This window comes from Corvus moneduloides, chromosome 13 (genome assembly GCF_009650955.1).
Source record: "Corvus moneduloides isolate bCorMon1 chromosome 13, bCorMon1.pri, whole genome shotgun sequence".
In the NCBI taxonomy this organism is placed as follows: domain Eukaryota; kingdom Metazoa; phylum Chordata; class Aves; order Passeriformes; family Corvidae; genus Corvus; species Corvus moneduloides.
The window spans coordinates 11,762,607-11,781,971 of NC_045488.1; the positions used below are offsets into that span (position 1 = coordinate 11,762,607).

General features: G+C 45.2%; 1 protein-coding gene across 2 annotated transcripts in view; it reads left to right on the top strand.

Annotated features, from left to right (window-relative positions):
• Positions 1–19,365, top strand: part of MAP2K5 (mitogen-activated protein kinase kinase 5) — a 119,898-nt gene that overhangs the window by 27,821 nt on the left and 72,712 nt on the right. For both annotated transcript variants that reach the window (XM_032122633.1, XM_032122634.1), the window contains exons 9-12: positions 9,530–9,569; positions 14,523–14,591; positions 14,686–14,767; positions 18,468–18,529. In XM_032122633.1, the coding sequence (XP_031978524.1) occupies positions 9,530–9,569; positions 14,523–14,591; positions 14,686–14,767; positions 18,468–18,529 (253 nt within the window). The remainder of the gene's footprint in view (positions 1–9,529; positions 9,570–14,522; positions 14,592–14,685; positions 14,768–18,467; positions 18,530–19,365) is intronic.

Genomic DNA, 19,365 nt, shown 5'->3' on the forward strand with positions numbered 1-19,365 from the left:
CAACTTTTCAGTCAATTGAGTCTGGTAGAAAATCAATACTTTATAGCAATATTTCGAGGGAGAACTTGCTGAATCTAAATGTTTTTCCCGTTCTAAAAAGAAGGGGATTTTATGGTTCTTTGACATCCCATTCTCCCCCTACCTTTTCATCCGCTGTTTGCTTAATTAAGGAACAATAAAAATTCTCGTGTTAGATACGGCAAAACCAGTTAATTAGCCTTGCTTTTTGGTTGCTTGCATGTTCAGAAGTACGTGAGAAAATATAAAACAAGCCCAAACTGTCCATTGAATATTCCATCAGAAAGCAGCGATTCTTCCACTGCTGCCCAGTGAGCAGAGTGTGCCCTGTCTTGGGTAAAGACTGTCAAGAAAAGGATAAAATCTGCTGTAACGAATCCTGAAAGCACCTGAGTGTGCTCCTCTCCTGTTTGCCAGGTGCTGTAGGTAGGCTGTGTCATTTGCTCTGATTTCCACTCTCTGTGGAGTATTTAACTCCAGTTCTATGCATTTTTTGAAACTCAGCTGCCAGCTGTTTTATGGAAGCTGGTGGGGTGGAGAATGCACAATTTAAGCTCTTCCCAAACATCTGTGTGGCAGGACATCTCTGGATCTGCTTAAATTGCTTTTCTTGGATCAAATCATTTGCTGGTCAGCCCAAAAGACACTGGAAGGATGAGCTTTGTGCTGCATCTTTGGGCTCCATCCATGGCTGCAGAGGCTGCTCTGAGGAGATCTCTCCTTAGGTTGAGGATTTGATTTGGAATGTGTGGGTGTGCTTTGCCAGCTGGTCCCTGGAGCAGCTCCATTAAATTATTCAGAGCTCAGATCCTCAGCTGTGTAGATTTTGAACCTAAATATTACAAAGTGGAGGTGTTTATCTCTAGCAAATAATGACTCTGTCAGGTCTTTCTCACATGACGTGTCTAAAGCGTCGCTATTTCCTTTATAGAGAAGCAAAATGAATGTTTTATTCTTATTTCATGTTTTCTAGTCTTTGTTTTTCAAGGAGAAAGGAGAAGTGAGATGTTCCAGGAGCTGTGTTTAGGGCATGGCACAGCCTCCTGGGATTTATTTTGCAGTGTGAGTTGTGTTTGTAACTCCGTGGGTTCTGTTGGAGTCTCCAGCAGCAGGAGCATAAAGCTCCGTACACCAAAATAAACATAAAGCCCCAATGATGCCCTAATTAATTTGGGAGTTACCAGGATCTGGGAGGGAGGAAAGGAATGGGAACATCAGTTCCCATCTTAGCAAAATGCTGTGAAAGCAGAAGGCTTCACTTTTAAGTTGAGTAATTGGGAGAGAAGTGGCTGTGGATGATGTCCCGCCCCCGAAGAATTGGATAGCCTGGAAAATAGGGATAAATGAGGAAGCTTAATTTGTTTGAGCAATTTCCTTGAGCAATTCTGCAGTTTGGTTGAACATTCCAGCATCTGCCCATCCCTTCATTCCCTATCTCGGCCAGCCTTGGGGTGCCCCATTAGCACATTAAACACCGAGTGTGGGAGACAGCTGGGCCGGGGCTGTGTGTGCTCCACAGCCTGGAGTCTGTGCCCTGGGGGGAGCTGAGGATCCTCTGGCACTGCTGGGGAAGCACGGGCAGCCTGGAGCAGGGAAGCTGGAGGAGGTTTGGCTGTGTTTGTGGGGAAGGGAGGTGGAGGGGATGCAGCTCCGTTTGCTGGGATGGTGATGGAATAACTGGAGTTTGCTGTTGCCTTGAGGAGCTTTTGCTGAGTAGGGTTGGCTTCTCCTGGCTTATCCCACAGCCCTGGTGCAGGACAGGGGTGCTGGCAGGAAGGAGCTCTGTAGTCCCAGTCTGTTCTTTAAAGCACCTCAGATGTTGTGGGAATCCAGCCCAAATCTTACCGGAGCTGTTCCTCTCCTGGTCATTTGTTGCTGGTTTTCCTATGGATATCACAGAATCCTGGAATGGTTTGGGTTGGAAGGGACCTTAAAGCAGGGTCCCAGGCTGTTCCAAGCCCCGGCCAACCTGGCCTTGGACACTGCCAGGGATCCAGGGGCAGCCACAGCTTCTCTGGGCACCCTGTGCCAGGGCCTCACACCCTCACAGGGAAGGATTTATTCCCAATATCCCATCCATCCCTGCCCTCTGGCACTGGGAAGCCATTCCCTGTGTCTTGTCCCCCATCCCTTGTCCCCAGTCCCTCTCCAGCTCTCCTGGAGCCCCTTTAGGCCCTGGAAGGGGCTCTGAGCTCTCCCTGGAGCCTTCTCTTCTCCAGCACGTGTGTAACACAAGAACTATCCTTTGCCTCTTTTTAGAATACTTTAATTCACAGATTATTTTGGCCCTTTGGCAGAGGGTAAATGTAGGCAGAGATGAAATCCCTTTTCCAAGGCAGCAAAGAAGTAACAGAAGCAGGGATGGAGCTGCAGATTCCCAGCCAGGGATTCCTGGGGAAGGTTCTCACAACCTTTTCTCCACAGTGCTTGTCCCAGCCTGGTGCTCAGGGAAGGAAGCACAGGCAGCTTCACTGGCTTGTTTGGCATTAAAACACATCTTTGACCCTTTGAAGTCTTAAAATGGCACCTCCCTTAATTCCTGTGGTGTGGCTGTGGAGGCATTTCCCTTATTTCCTTTCCCGGACTGCATTCATTTTCTGTTTCTCTTGTTTGGGTTTATTTTGAGTCCCACTGAAAGCGTTGGAGCAGCAGTACCTGAGTTAGAAATGCCCCACTGGATGTCATCTACTACCAGTGTGGGTTAAACAAGACTGACCAGTGCTTGCTGGTCACTCGCTTCCTGTGACCCTGGCTGGCGCTCGCCCGCCCCATAGAATCTGTTATGAACAAAAGTGCATAAAATGAAGATAAAGTACCTCCTTCAAGTCTGACAAAACCCATTCCTCTGCAGAATGGGAGCTGCAGTGAAAGTAAATAAATGAATGGACAGCAATCACAGCCTAGTTGATGAAACTGTTCAATTAAAGCACAGGCATTTACATGGTGTAATTTCCCTAAATTGCCAATGAGCCCCTTTAGACACAACCAGTGTTCAAATTGATTTCAGCATTGATTTTGGCTGAAGCTGATAAATTTCTGCTTGTTAGTTAAAGTAATTTTGCAGAAGACTTTGTAGTGCAGTATTGAAGTGTTCATTTAGCTGATGGTTAAAAGAGGAGTTATTTACAGAGGGTTCTACTGTTGGGCTGAGATGGGACAATTCCCCGGTCATCTTTTTACTTTTAATTTTTAAGCTTCAGTATCCAATCAATACGTTATTGAAACTGATTAAAATGTATCCAGCCAGCTGCCTATGGCTGTTTAATTAGAAACTGGATGATTCTTAAATTAAAGTTGTTTTGTTTGTGTTGGATGTCCATAGCTGGGAAGATGAAGCGAGCGGCAGTCCGGAAAATGGGAACTTGTGCTTGTTAGCAGTGAGTGAGCTGGGGTGAGAGCTCAGGGCCTCCCCACCTTCCCAGGGGAGAATTCCTTCCCAGTATCCCATCCATCCCTGCCCTCTGGCACTGGGAAGCCATTCCCTGTGTCCTGTCCCTTCATGCCTTGTCCCCAGTCCCTCTCCAGCTCTCCTGGAGCCCCTTTAGGCCCTGGAAGGGGCTCTGAGCTCTCCCTGGATCCTTCTCTTCTCTAGGCTGAACAACCCCTCACGTTGGCTTCTTAGTTCCTGTCACCAAAGAATGTGATGCACTTTTTGGCTCACACTCTGTTGCTTCATGTTTCTTTCCTAAAATTGTGATGGATTCACTGCAGGCTTTCTGCCATGTGGGAACACCGTGTCAGTCGGAGCTCACGGCTGCTCTGCTGCCTTTTATCCTTACACCTGTTTAAATCCAGCAGGTGAGTCCATTCCTGTGTCTGGAGCTGCTCTGGGTGGTCCTGGGTGACCTGGTGTAGGTGTGGTGGTACCACACTTTGCTCGAGCTCCGTCCTTATTCCAGCCTGTCCAGGTCTCTTTCAGGAATGGGGACTGACTGGCAGTGGGATGGGTACAAAGAGAAAGGCTGGGAATCCCATTTCCAAAGGTTAGCCCTGAATGTTTGGCTGCAGGAGAGAAGGAAGACTCATTTAAGTGGTAACAGATGGAAAGAGGAACAGGTTCCAGCACAAAGAGGTGAGGGATCATCATTCCCTGGGCTTGGATTCCAGCACTGAGCTGGGTTAAGTGAGACATTGCTGCTCAACGTTTCCTTTACGCAGCCTCTGGTGCCAACTGTGCTCTTTGTCAGAAGTTTTAACATTCAGATACCACTATTTGCAGTTTGTTTGCTACTTCCCCAGCAAATCATTTTGCAATCAGCGCTCAAGCATCTGCAGTGGCATTTCAGAGGGAGGGGAGGTTGTGCTGTGAACCAGCACAGCACCATAAAAGCTCCTTTTTCCAACTGCTGTGCACTTTGGCTTCCCTGGTTTAACAGCCACAGAGTCAGGCTAATGTGTTTGCTATTGCAGGAGGCAGCAACTGGCAAAGTGGTTATTTCCTAGAAACAATTTGAATCTCTTTCTTTCGATGGCCATCGGAGTACGTGACGCTCCTGTCGCTGCGCTGCCACGGTCTGACCACGAGCACGACAAACAGCGGCAGTCCCAGGCAAAAAAAGGGGGGGAAAAGGAGAAAATGACCAGTAAAGCAAATGTGGGGGTGATTTGCTGCGTGGAGTTTGCAGCTGGTGGCTGGCACGTTGTGCTGCAGGGCTGAGGTCCCTGTGCACGACACCGACGCAGCTTTTTGCTCTCGGTTATTTCTCATAAATGTCCGGTTTGACTCCCTCTGCGCCCTCACATCTGAAGGTGTGGCCTGCTACAAGCACAGCTTTTTCTGGTCACTTTTGAGCTCAAATAGGAAGCTTAAAACTCTTATTTCTGTTTGGAAACACTCTGCCGTGGCACCAGAGACCTTTGGGGTGTGGTGGTGTTTGTCTCAGTGGGTCTGGAGAGCTTCCTCTGCAGCTCCTCAGTGCAGTGCCGGGAGTAAACTGTGGGGAAATGGGACAATATTTCCCAACCCTTTTGAGGGAAATTATCTCCTGCTGTTTTTAACAAATGTGGGTAATGCATTCATCCCCAGGTGAGAAGTAGGAGGAAAAGCATCGGGAGAAAGGAAGCAGAATATTCACTTCTAGTTTTACTCTGTGGCCTGAAGCTGCCACCTTGGCAAGTTCAGATGGACCTCAGGAGAAAGCTCTTGGCAAGAAAGGAGGAGCTCCAGTACTGCAGCACTGGGACAGGGCATGGGAGAGGCAGAGAATCTCCATGCTGGGGAGGAATTTTTCCCCATATCCCATCTGGGAAGCCACCCCCTGTGTCCTGTCCCTCCATCCCTTGTCCCAAGCCCCTTGTGGCACCAGCCTTAGGTGTCCCCAGGCTGGAGGGGAGTGTTGCATCCCTGGATCCTGCAGCCCCATCGCTGCTGTCTCTGTCTGTCAGTTCATCATTTTGTCATCTTTGCTGATGTTGGTTATATTTCTGGGAAGGGACAGGGCTGGCTCATTGGCACAGCAGACAGGTCATGGCTTTCCCTTGAATCATTTAGGCTTGCCAAGGAGTATCTTATTGATTAGAAGTTGTTCCCGTGGCTGTTGTGGGGAAAAATGAAAGGATGTATCCTGGTGGCCAGAGGGAGCAGATGGGAAGCAGATCCTGTGCTGCTCCAGGCTCCTTTGGTGCTGTTCTGAGCATGAGAGGATAATTTGAATGGATTTTGGTGTCTAGGTAGAGACTGTGTTTATTTTGAGATTTAATATAATACCAAACTCAGCTTGTAGTGAGAAGTTGTGTTTGATGGGAAAAGCTGCTGGAAAAAGCTTGGGGATCTTTGCAAACTCAGCCCCTGCTCGTGATGTGACCATTGTTGATTCACTCACATGTGGGCAAGGGCTTTGCAATTAAAAATTAGAAAAAAAATTGAAAATTAGTGTTTCCCTTGAGTTGCCTGCAGGTTGCAACCTGTGGTTGGTTCTTTGCTTGCACTGGAAAGAATTATCCCGCATCCACAGCATCCTGCAGCTCCCACTGTGCTTTAGGTAAAATTCCTCACAGGGAGGATGTAAAATTGTTGGTCTGAGAGAAATATTTTGTTTGCCATCTTCGCTATTTATTAAGAATTTATTAGCTCTTTATTAAGAATCTGGCACATTTTCTCTGAAGTTGGGTTTGTTTTCCTTCTGTGTTGAGTAGAAACTCATCGTATTCGGTGTACCGAGTATTTAGCGTCAAATATTAGGGTGGGCAGGGGTTTATTCTACGAAGAGCCCAAAGCCCTGACATTTCTCCTTGGTTTTCTTTACCTCAGGAAGAACAAAGCAGGTAATGTGGATTTCCGTTCCCCTTTTCTCCTTAAAACGCAACCCAGCTGCTTCTGATGCTTCCCGTTTTTCATTTGCTTTCCTGTAGAAACACATCTCCTGTACGGGGTGGGGGGAGAGATGCTGAGGGTTGGCAGATCCCCCAAAGCCCTATTCTAGTTTTCCATGATATTGATTTGTATTTTCTGGGACACAAGGGATGCACTCTCCGCAGTCCATCACAAGTTTTCGTGGCTTAGCTGGAGGGCTTTGTTCAAGCACGGTGCTTGCTCACACAGCATCTCTCGTATTTATTCCCCAAAATAACCCCGGTTTTGGCCACGCCACCTCTGCAGCCCTCCCTGAGGGACGCTCTGCTTTTCCAGAGTGGAGGAGACAAAGTTCTGCTGAAGGGCTTGGCTCGTGTGGGGCCCTTCAGGGCTTTAAATGTCTCGGAATGTGGTTTGTAGCCAAGGGTGGTGAAATATTGGACACAACTGTGCCAGTCTTGCTTAGGAGCTGTTCACTGTAATGGATGCAGGGGCTTGGAATAATGAATTCTGGTGGGAATGTGGAGGGAGAGACTGAAATTTCTGTTCCCCAGTGGGAATGTTCAGCCAGGCAGCGTTGGAGTCTCTGTCCTTTCCTTGGACAACGTGTGATGGTTTCAAGCCAAGCTCTGTGTCACTGGGGGAACTTCCCACCAGGAGATGGTCCCTGGAAGTGTCCAAGGCCAGAGATTGGAGCCCCCTGGGATAGTGGAAATGTCCCTGCCCATGGCAGGGGGTGAAATGGGATGGGCTTTAAGGTCCCTTCCCACCCAAACCATTCCAGGATTCTGTGTTTGCCTCCATCTCCTGTGCCAGGAGCGGGGAGGGAGACCCCCCCCAAAACCCAGCGTGGTGTTTAGCATCCCCTTCTCCTCACTGCTGGGCACTGCTCAAACCCGTCCCTGGCACTGGGGAGCTGCTGTTTTGAGCTGTTTCTAGGAATTTTCCTGCCATCTTGGAAGATTTTAAGTGCGTTCCTGAAGTGTGCCAAGTTGCTGAGGAACCTTTGGAATTTTGCTCCTTTTCTCTGATGGGTTTGCTTGCTTCACTTCTGGAGGTGGCACCAAAACCTGGGAGATGACCCTTGAGATGAGACTTTGAGTGGGAATATTGGTTTAATCTCCTCCTAGACATCCATAAATTTACTAAAAGTCTGGTTTTCCTCATGCTGTGCTTGCTATCCCGTGGGATTTTTTTAGTCCGTTCCTTAGAAGCTGCATAAAGGTATTAAATTCAGGCTTTAGCGGTGCTGGCTGTAACCAAAATGATCAATTCCACCTTCCAGTCCCACATAACATCCAAGAAAACCCTTTTTCCCTCCACACTCATTGGAAGGGGTAATTACTGCAGCAACTCCAGCCTAATTTGAAGTGTTAGCTGTTAATTAAAACACCGCAGAGGTGTAGGGTTGTCTTTTGGTGTAACCAAAGCTCCCATTCAAACTTCATTAATCACTTTACAGTTATTGTGCTGGGCAAGGGCAGGACAACTGAGATGCTGGATCAGCCTGGAGTAAACAAATTCCTGTCCTGCTGGGCAGCCTGGCATCCCAAAGGCCCCGGCCACGCCGGCCCACGGGCTCCTGCTCCTTTGTGATCCAATTCCCAGCGATAATTAAATGTTAAATTGGTGCTGTCAGTGCTCTGTAAACCAAACCAGGTATCTGCCCTCTGCTGGAAATTGAACCCAAACTTCCACGGATGAATTAGCGTGCATCATAATTAAATAATCAAGTCTTCCCTTTTAATTCACTCGGAAACAGGAGATCTCTCCTATGGAAAAAGGATCAGGTTCTTGACGAGCTAATTAAACTGTCCAGTGAGGTCCCTATTAAGCCAACAGACGTTGAGCATCTTTTCCCAACCTCTTCATCCCTTATCATTCCTGCTCATCTTAAGCCCAGGATGTTTTGCCACTGTTGGTTCATCCCCAGTTACAGCAGAGCTCGTGGATTCGTGGATTCAGCTCCTGCTCTATCAGAGCTCCCATGGATGATCTCATTTTCTACAGTGATTTTTTTCCCCCCTCTGCCTTTTTAAACTCTTCCCCCTAAAAACCAATGCCACTCGGTTACAGAAATGTTCATCCAAGAGTTATTAAATTAAGGTGAAGTTTTTAGGAACTGCCAAGCCATTACCAGAAATTAGGGGAGCTCTCAGGGTTGTAAATAAGATTAAACGACAGCCTCACCCTGTCTCTGGGTGATTTTACATGCAAAAACCCAACTATTAAAGCTTTTCTTCTTCAGTAATAATTGCTAGAGATAGAGAGTGGTAAAATATTATAATTCTGTAAGGTTAGTGCCACATCTCTGACATTGCTGTGCCTAGTGCCATAAATCAGGGTGAAACAGTAAAACCAGTGAAGAGGAAAACCTTTAATGGTTTTGTTTTTATGCAAAATTACATTGGATTTTGAGGAGATTTTTTTTTTTTACCTGCCTTTATTTTCTCACGTGTTCATGGTTGGGAATATTCAAGTCATTGTTAAATAGCCAATTATGGGTGTTTCTCCTCAGAAATGAAGACAACCTGCTGTTGAAATACCCTGGAAAATTATTTTTGGGTGCCTGCAAACATTACCAATAATTCTTTCTACCTTTATATGCACCCACTAATCTTAAAAGAAATCTTAAAATAAATGCAGAAATTTAATTTTGCTGATATTTTCTGTGGGTCCTTAAGTTATGAGAAAGAATTGGCCATAATCTGTTTTAATTCAATTTAATTGGTGTAGCTGCTTGTCTCTGAAAATACCCACAGGACTGGCAGATTGGTGAAATAATCCTGATTTTCCATGAAAATTCTGAGTGATGGTTATAATCTTAATTAATTCCATTGCAAGAAAATGGGGAAGTGGATAAATTCAAGGTTTAACTCAGATTTAAGGTTGAACTCAGTGATCTTGGAGGCGTTTTCCAACCTAAATGATTCTGTTAAATTCCCATTTATAGTTTATTTTTCTGCTGTATCAAAGCCTTCAATGTGTATATTTTGTATCAAAAATAAAGATACAAGCCTGGTGAATGGTTCCCTTGTAAATATATTTTTGATCCCGTATTTTCCTCTGTTTTCCCTTAGAAATGCTGGATAAAATTGGCTTTGCATAAAATCTGTGAGCCAAAAGTCACTTTCCTGTGAAATCAGTGTATTTGTATTGCACTTCCTTACAGGGGGAATTTTATATGATCTCAAATTATTGCATTTTTTCCTCACACAGGGCATATCATATCCGTAGTGGAAAAATCCTGGCAGTGAAGGTAAGAGATTCCAGACATCTTCTTTCTTTCCAGTTTTTCCTGACCTTGCTTTCCCTCCCTTCCCTCTGATTTTTGGATCTCAGTTTGGTTTATTGCATTAATCTATGCAGGAAAACCCCAGCCTGTAAATGGAGTCATTCCCAATGAGCACAGCTTCCCAAAATCCAGGGTTTTCCCACAGGGAATTGCCTGAAATCCCCACATCTTGACATCTCCATGGATGTTTCAAGTGCAGTTGGGCTCCTTGCTTGGGTTAAACCTGGAGATTGAAGCATTTTGTGATCAGATAAATCCCAATTTTCACTGGAATTCAGTTAAAACTGGGATAAAATAATAGCAACAGCGTGGCAGCTCTTGGATGTAATCTGTTAATTAATTTATGCTTGTAAATGAAATTATTAATAGTTCATGTGCACAAAAATAATCCAAAAAAGAGGTAATTTTTCCATAGATCTGATTTTTTTCAACTGAACAATTTTGTTGAAACTCGAAGCAGCGGAGATTTGGAAAAACAAATTCTTGCATTTGTGCCATTCCTATTAATAGTTGGTGATCTAAAAAAAGGCTTGTTTAAAAATGAAACTCTTTATGGAATAATTGCTTAAAAATCTGGGAGATGGGTTTTTATTTCTTTTCCCATCCTCTAATCCTTAAATTCTGGGATAACTGAGGTAAAGTGAAGGAATGGGAGAGGAAGGCGGGAGGAGGAATGATGGGAGCTGGGTGCTTAAAGCAGGATTGGAGTGAAATGAAATTTCAAGATAAAAGGTTATACAAGATTTGAATGAAATATTTCTATTTATTGGGCAGAACTTGTGTGGTTTGACTTCAGATTTAGGCTCAGGTTGTGGTTTCAGCCATGTGGAATTTATAAAAATGTGCTTCTGCCTGAGTTCTGGCTTTTCCTGAGGATCACAGAAATCCCTTCATCCCAGAAAAAAAAAAGGCTTTTGATTTTCCTGTGAATTGCAGGGAAGCAAATTCTTCCTGCTGGATTTGAAATGGGTCTTCACCTGTGGAAAGCACAGAAATAACATCCTAATAACTTCTAATTATAGAAGGTTAAAAAAGTTTTGGAAAAAGTCATTTTGAAAAGCCTTTTTAAGTGGTGTCCAACCTTCCTAAACCTGTCAGGAATGGTTAGACAGGAGTTCTCTGAGTTGTGACAGGCACAAAAGGATGGAAACTGTAATAAATATTATTTTTTTATAATTAAAGCTTTCAATATGGATCTAAAAAAGCTCCACTGCTTCCTCAAATGGGCTTTTCCAAGCTCCATCCATGTCTGGGGCTGGAGGTGCCCTCAGAAGCTGCCTGGAGAGGAGCTGGAGCGCCAGGAAATTCTGGGAATTCAGGCAGGAGGGACAAGTTCACCCTTTGCAAGGTTAATTGAAATCACCTCCCTGTGGCAAAACCCTTTTCCCAGCAATTTCACCTCCTTTTTCCCTTGGAGTCTGCAGGTTTGGGGAGTCCTGGTGGATAATGAGCATCCTGGAGATTTGGGAAATGGGGTCTCTGGCAGGTTCTGCTCGTGTTGGGCCTTTCACTCTCAATTTTATTTCATTTTCTGTGATTTCAGAGAGATACTAATCAAAATTTGCATTATTGTGGTTAAAAATAAGGTGCTGACAAGCTGGAGGTTGGGAGAGCTGCTCTGGTGGTGATTGTGGAATTGCCATCAAAAAGATTACTTAATTAAATGTTTCTATTAAAAATATATAGGAAATATAGAAAAGAGCATGTCTATATCATAGACAGTCTATATTATATATAGTTATATATAATTATGATTTTATGTGGTAATAAAAAGTAATTAATTAAATTCCTTGTATCTTGACATAAGCAGCAACTAAAGAGGATTTCAATGCCAACCTCTTGACATGATCATCACACAGATCCAATGTTTTGACACAGGATTATCAGGCTGTAGGGGAGGGATCTGGGAAAGCAGAGCTCTGCATTTTGGGGCTTTTTCTAATGACAATATACAGATTTAATTGCACAAGATAACCAAAAACCTGTTGATTAAAATACTTTCAGCTGGTAAATAATCATGAAAATCCCTCAGCCAAACAACCCAACGCTAAAAAATCCATACCATAATCCCTCAGTGATGCACCAAATGACATCTTTTATATAACCTTTCCCTGCAGAGGCTTTAATGCCCTTTTCCCAAGTAACTTCTCCCTATTTCCAGGGGAGGAATCCAAGTGGAAGCTGTGAGTGTGCACTGGCTGCTTGCCATTCTCCCACTGCTTTTAGCTGGCATTTCAATGGAGCATTTGATTAATCATTTGTATACTGCCTGTAATGCCCCCAAATTTCCTGTGAGTTGTACCTACTGCAAAAGACAATTATGTCAGGCCAGATTAAAGCAGGGAATTAAAACAGAATAGCAGCTGAATTTGACCTGTGCTTTTGCTCTGGTTCCCTTTAGTGGAGCGAGTGCCACTCCAGCAAATGGATGGAGTCATCCATGACAGCCTGTGATGAATTGCTGTATTTATACTGGATATTTTAATAGCCTCACACTGATTTAAATTGAGCACGGAGTAAATTATAATTCAGTCACTTGACTGCTTGGATTTCACTTGACAGCTCAGCCTTGTTTGTCCTGGAGGGGTGGTGGGGAGCAGAGGAGATGGGCTCAGGTAGATTCCTCTCTCCAAAGTTAACCCTTTTCCGTGGAAGTACGGGTTGGGTTCACCTGTGCCTCAGTGTGATTCCAAAATCGCTGTGTTTTGGGCAAAAACTTCATTAAGAAGATGGAGCTTGATCAGGAAGATTGCTTGGAGCACCTTGCTGAATCCCAGAGCATCTCCATGTCATTTAAATTTTTTTTAAATGCCCTTTTGGTCCAATATCCTTCCCCAGCTCAACCATTTCAGCCAGTTTTGACACTGGATCCATCCTGTCCATCCACATCCCTGAGGCTCCAGCACCCTGGGCAGAGTCAGGTGATTCCAGGGAAATAATGGGGAAGTAACAGGTCCTTTCCAACCCAAACCATTCCAGGATTCCAGGATGTTGCATCCAAATCTTTATTCACAGCTTCCTCCTCAGTAGCAATGACTCTGAGGAGACTTTTTGGGTTCTTTTTCTGCTTTAACACAGTTCCAGCCCATGCTGGAAACTGTCACCTCATGAATCCCTGAAAGTTCTTTTTACCTCTACAGAACAGGCTTGGAAATTTCACTCAAAAGGAGATGATAAATGCAAGTTAAGGTGGGATGTAAATGGTTTTTTCCTCTTTTTGTGCTGTAAATAAATAAGGTTCCTCCAGCCTTGACATCAGGTGGGGCCACACAAACCACACATTTCCAGGTGGAAGAAAACAGTAAAATAATTCTGCAGGAAAAGTGAGGCTGATCTCTCCTGATGAATTTTGGGATGAAATAAGCTTGTAATTCCGCTGTCTGTGTCCTTCCCTTGGTGTCCGGACCACCTGTAAATGGGGAAGCTCTGCTTTCCCAGGTTATCCTCAGTGTTGGGGGCTGTTTGTAGTTAAGGTTCATGCAAAGGAGCCTCAGACCTTTCCTCATTCCAGGCCTGGGTGTTGGGATGTCAGGGATATTTCTGATGCTGAGGTCAGTGAAGCCTTTGCAGGGAAATTCCTCACCAGGATTAGAACCGGGTGAGATAAAATTTTAATTCTACACCACTGACGAGATGGAATTCTGGTGATGTGCCGTGACCACAACTGGGGGGATCCCAGCAGATGAATTTCTAAGTTTTTCACGCTGGAAAAAATGTAAGTGAATATTGTTGGCAAATGATTATTGATCTGGACAAGTGTGTTAAACGTTTCTTGGCAGCCCTGTACTACACTTACAATTTAGTTTAGTGACAGCTTTTATAAATAACCCCAAAGCAAACTCTGGGAAGAGGCAGGTTATTGGCTTGTCTTGGAGACAGATTTTGGTGCTGTGTTTGGAAATGGGCTTCCCTGTGTTCTGTTCTGTCAGCACTATTTCTGTAATATTTATTCTGCTAATTCTGCAAACTGACTAAATTTTGCTTCCCTTTAGCTTAACATATTAAACTGCGAATTATTGGGTGGGGGGCAGACTGAGCCTGGCTCAGAGCACTGAGTCCAGTTTGGTTTATAAAGCAGAGTTTAATGATTGAGTTTTCAAGTCTTCAAAGAATCATGGCAAAGAATTCAGTGTTAAATTTGATTTCAGTGCCTTGTTAAGAGAGTCTGCCCTGAAAATCTTGGAAACGTATAACTTCAGGAAGTGCAGCCCACTTCGGCTGCAGTCCCTGGTGCTCTGGTCCTGCTGAGGAGCTGGAATGATGAGAAATGAGGGCAGGGATGGAGGAGGGAGGCACTGGATAAACTCGGCAGTGAGGGGCTGGTTGGAGCTGCTCCAGGTCGGGTTGGTCGGAGGTGTTTTCCAAGGGCTGGAGCCCCTCTGGAGCCAGGCTGGGAGAGCTGGGAATGTTCTCCTGGAGAAGGGAAGGATCCAGGGAGAGCTCAGAGCCCCTTCCAGGGCCTAAAGGGTCTCCAGGAGAGCTGGAGAGGGACTGCGGACAAGGCATGGAGGGACAGGACACAGGGAATGGCTTCCCACTGCCAGAGGGCAGGGATGGATGGGATACTGGGAATAAGCCTTCCCTGAGAGGGTGTGAGGGGCTGGGCTGGAATTCCCAGAGCAGCTGTGGCTGCCCCTGGATCCCTGGAAGTATCCAAGGCCAGGTTGGACATTGGGGCTTGGAGCACTCTGGGATAAGGGTGGATGAGCTTTAAGTTCCCTTCCTACCCAAACCATCCCAAGATTATCCGACAATCCTTTCGTTTCCCTTTCCTTTCTGTTAAAAGATCCTTTCCACCTATTCCTCTCTTTCTTGTGATCCCACGAGGATTCTTAGTCCATGGATCTTCAGGTTTTTTTATTTTGAGTAATTCACTTGCCTTTTATATGACCTCAGATGGTATCTCTTCTGTTTCAGGTCATACCCTTAGACATAACCCTGGAACTCCAGAAGCAGATAATGTCAGAGTTAGAAATTCTTTATAAGGTATGTGGATTTTACCATTTGAATTATTCTTGCTTCAATTTTCTTGCAGCAGATTTTAAAACAACCTCATGCTTTTTTTCTTTTCTCTTCCCAGTGTGACTCCTCGTATATCATAGGATTTTACGGTGCTTTTTTTGTAGAAAACAGGATTTCATTGTGTACAGAGTTCATGGATGGTGAGTAGTGTATCCAGTTTGTTTTTGATTGCTAAGTAATTAAATGAGAAGGGTTTTTTTTTTTTTGGAATGAAATGCAGCAGTATGACTCGAAAATGTGGAGTATTAATAACATTGCAGGTAGTTAAAAAACCAGAGCAGGTTGGGATTGGGATTGTGGGGTATTCTCCATGGAATGCTGCGCTTTCCCCGTGTGTAACTTCACTTACTTTTATGGAAAATGTAAATAGAAGAGAAATAAATGCTGCCTTAATTTGTGGTTTGATATTTGAGCCTCCCGTGCAATCTGTCCTCGCTGACAAAACAGCTGTTCCTCACTTGTAGTGTTTTGATAGCCAAAACAGCTTTTCCTTTAAAGAAATCTATTAACCCAATGTCCTGTGTGTTTGCAGTGGAAATCGTCTCTTAATTGCCAGGCAAGGAGTTATTTTCCAACCCAGCTGTTTGCCAGCTCGGTGCCGAGTTCCTTCTTGAGCTCCCTCTCGTTCCTCCCCACGTGAATCCTCAGCCCAGAAATATCCCCGGCCCCACAGCCTGACCTGGCAGAGGTGTCCCAGCACTTTGCTTGGGATTCTTGGCTATTCCTGGAGGAAAGGCAGGGAGAATCCCCTGGTGGCAGCGGTTTGTAACCCTTGCTGGCCTCTGTGTGGGAGCTCTTGTGACAGATGCTGTCCCTGCGTGTCTCGGGCTCTTCCCAGCGCTCTGCTTTCCCCATCGAGCCAGAGCGTGCTCCTCCCACCAGGATTTCCTTAGGAGCCAGGATTTTATGCCCCAGCCAGGTTTTCCACAAAGGTTCCTTTAAGCTGGGTATCAAGAAGGAAAAGATCTCCCAAATAATTCTCTGTGGAGGGGAGGCTTTGTGGCAGGAAAAGATCCCAGAGCCAAAATCCCAAACGTGGCCCATTAAACATTGTCAAGCAGCTTCTTCCTTTCTGGTGGGGAGCAGGGTGAAGCCCTTTAGGGTTTATGGTGCATTTTGTTTTCTCCCTGTTAAAATGATCTGGTTTTACTGTTATTTCCCTTTTTTACACTTCCACCTCCCTCCCAGCGATGGCTGCACCCTGTTCCCAGTGTTCTTTCAGATTCTCTGGATGAAAAAGTATTTTATTCAAGGTTTTATTAAAAAAACCCCAAAGCCCATGAGTTAAATTCTTTGCTGTTGTGCTGCTGGGTGACTCTTTGCCCTCTCTCTGAGCTGCCTCGCAGTTACACTCAGACTTACAAGCCTGTGTAAAGCAGTAGTCACACAGCAAGGGAGCATCTGCTGCTGCCAAAATGAGCATCTGCCTGGAATAGCGCTCCTAAAATTCAGATTGTGCTCCTAGAATCCAGGGATTTTTCCAAATACAATGGACAGAAATGCTCTGATTTCCTGTTTGAAGATATTTCAGCCTTTAGGGTGTGCATCCCTCGCGATGCAGCACCGTGGCAGAGTTTACTGACCATGCACAAATTGCTGGGAATTGTTCTGGAGAAGACCTCTGCTCTGCCTCATGTTGTGCTCTCCTTCTGGCAGAAAGCACCAGCAATTGCTTAAAGGAAGAACAAAATGCAAATAAAGGGACCTTGCCTTGTTTTTCCCCCCAGACTTTTAATTTTGATTCATAAGGATGCAGGTAAAGAGAAGAAAAAAACCACTTTTCATCCTGCGGATGAACAGCTTTAACCTTGTCAAATTTTCAGCCCTTTTGGCTGGTTTAGTTTATATTTCCTGAATCCATATCCCATGACTGCAGATCACAGGCTATTTCCTTCATGGATGACCTGGATCCAGGTGGATCTGAGTCTTTTGGGGTGCTCAGGGGACATGTGTAGGACCATATTGGTGCTTCCCTGGCACCTGCAACCAGGAAAAATCCAAGTAACTCCAGGCTTGCAAATACCAAAGCCCTGAGGTTGAACTGACCTGGATCAGCCTCCCACCTGCCAATTGATTTTAAAGAGCAACAGAGATGTGAAATGAGGTTTTCCAGCTTTGCCCCTTTATATTTGTAATAAAGTTGATGTCCTAAATAAAGGTGGTGAAATGCCCTGTTGCTTTTTACTTACGTGGTTGCCTCTTTCCCTTGAAACTGCTAAATTCCTGCTAAATTCCCCTTGGAAAACAAGATGTGCAGGTGACCAGACTGAACCTGGATGTATGTACACGTGTGGGAGCTGACATTTTTGGATTTGGGAAAATTTTTTTTTCACAGATTTTTTTTTTTCCTCCACAGAAAAACTCCAGATTTCCCCATTTGTTTGCAAAAAAATGTGTTTTCCTTCATTTTTCCAGCAGCAGTTCCTTTAGAGCCAGCTGTGACAGCCAGGTTTAGCAGTTTGGGGTGTGAGAAGAGGTCTTTTTTTGGTGCAAAATGTAAGGATATGTTACAGGGATGAACGGGAACCACCAGCCATAGGATTGCCTTCTGTTTGGGTTTGTAATGAGCAGTGAGAGGCTGTGGAGCTGCAGCCTCTGATTTCCATTCCACAGCACTTATATTTCCTTTTAAAACTGGGATTAATTATAATCTACAGGCAGTGTGGACAATACCAGTTGAAAGATTCAATTTAATGAAGGAATGGGAGTTTCAATAACTTGGAATCAGAGGAACATTAGGGAAGACAAACAGAGTTTGTTTCTGACAGTGGAGACCACGAGGGATAAAAAACACCCTCCACCCAAACCCCCCCCTGGTCATTAGAGTGAGAAGTTACAGCATAAATGAGAATTGTGGTGTAATTAAGCCCCATCCAACCTGGCCTTGAACATTCCAGGGATCCAGGGGCAGCCATAGCTCCTCTGGGAATTCCATCCCAGCCCCTCCCCACCATCACAGGGAACAATTCCTTCCCAATATCTCATCCCAACCTCCTCTCTTTCAGTTTGCAGCAATTCTCTGCCTGCAGTTTCTTTGTCCATTTATTTACTTTGTTGGCCATTCTGCTTGGAGATTTTTAGTTCTCAATTTTGAATTTATTTTCTTACCTTAAGAATTTTTATTTCGCCCCGGGGACATTTTGGACGCCAGTTTGGTCACGAGTGGTTTTTGCAGAGGAGAAGGGAGGTAACACTTCCCAATCCCTTGGGAATGCCTGTAGGGCTGTTAGAGGCAATGAGGCTTCTTGGTGTCCCAGCATGGGTGATGCTGACAGGGCTGTGCCACGTTGGTTCCCATTCTGGATTTACTGGGAAAATTTACCCTGCTTCCCCAGGAACTCCAGGAATTCATTTCAGGCGTCAGTATGGGCACAACGAAACCATCCCTGGTGTGATGTCAGGAGGAAATACCATCTTGGATACCACAGAGTGGTAGCACCAGCCTTTGGGGACAAGAGCTGGGATACTTTGGACCTTGGAATCTGCTTTTTGGGATGATTTTGTTATCCCCAAGACATTTTTTCACATGGTTTGGAGTTCTCTATGTTGATATTCTGACCTGTGACTGGGAGGTTTTCTAATGTTTTGTTGTTGCTGTTTTCTGAATATTAATGCTGCAAGAAAAAAATCAGGAATGTGGTAAAAAGAGCTCCAAGTGCTGTTGCATGTGTTTATGCAGAGTTTGGGAGATTTTTAAGGTCAGTTATTTCTGACACAGTTATTGTTCTAGCATTGATGGTGTTTTTATTAATAACCAAGGCCTAGAAAACCCTTGGGGCTTCAAATCTGGGGCACTGTTTCATCTGGCATCACCTGAGCACGTGCTGTTTGTCCCTGCAGGGGGTTCTTTGGATGTTTATAGAAAAATTCCAGAACACGTTCTCGGAAGGATAGCAGTGGCTGTGAGTACTTGGATTGCTTTTTGTCTCTCAGTTTTTGATTGTGTGTAAAAAAATCTCTGATTCAAGTGTTCATTGGGACGTTGGGGCACCTCCAGGGTCTGTGTGCTCGTGTGGAAGGAGGGTGCTTCCTCTCTCCTGCTCCTCCAAACCATCCCTGTGCACAGGGACTCTGGGATTAAGGAAAACTTCCTTCTGAATGACCAACACATGGGAGGCTGGAGGTTCATGGGATGGTGAGAGGCATGGGACTCCTGTCCTGTGAGGAAGGACTGGGAACTGGGATTGTCCAGCCTGGAGAGGAGAAGGCTCCAGGGAGAGCTCACAGCCCCTTCCAGGGCCTAAAGGGATGGCGGGCCAGGACACAGGGAATGGTTTCCCAGTGCCAGAGGACAGGGATGGATGGGATATTGGGAAGGAATTCCTCCCTGTGAGGGTGATGAGGCCCTGGCTCAGGGTGCCCAGAGAAGCTGTGGCTGCCCCTGGATCCCTGGCAGTGTCCAAGGCCAGGCTGGAGCACCCTGGGATAGGGGAAGGTGTCCCTGCCCATGGCAGGGGTGGCACTGGATGAGCTTTAGGGTCCCTCCCAACCCAAACCATTCCAGGATTCTGTTGTACAGATCTGTGTGAAAGGATGGGATAAATTGAGTGGGGTGAGGGGAAAAAAAAAGAATTTGCTGAAGGTCCGTGTGGTCACATTCCTTCCTATCACCGTTCCTTCCCATCAGCCCTGCTGGATGGAGCAGTGCTCTTAATCAACTTTATTTAATTAATTAATTATTTAATCAGCCTTTAAGCCCTCCTGTTCTCTGTGGTGCCTTCAGAAGGTGATTCAGGAG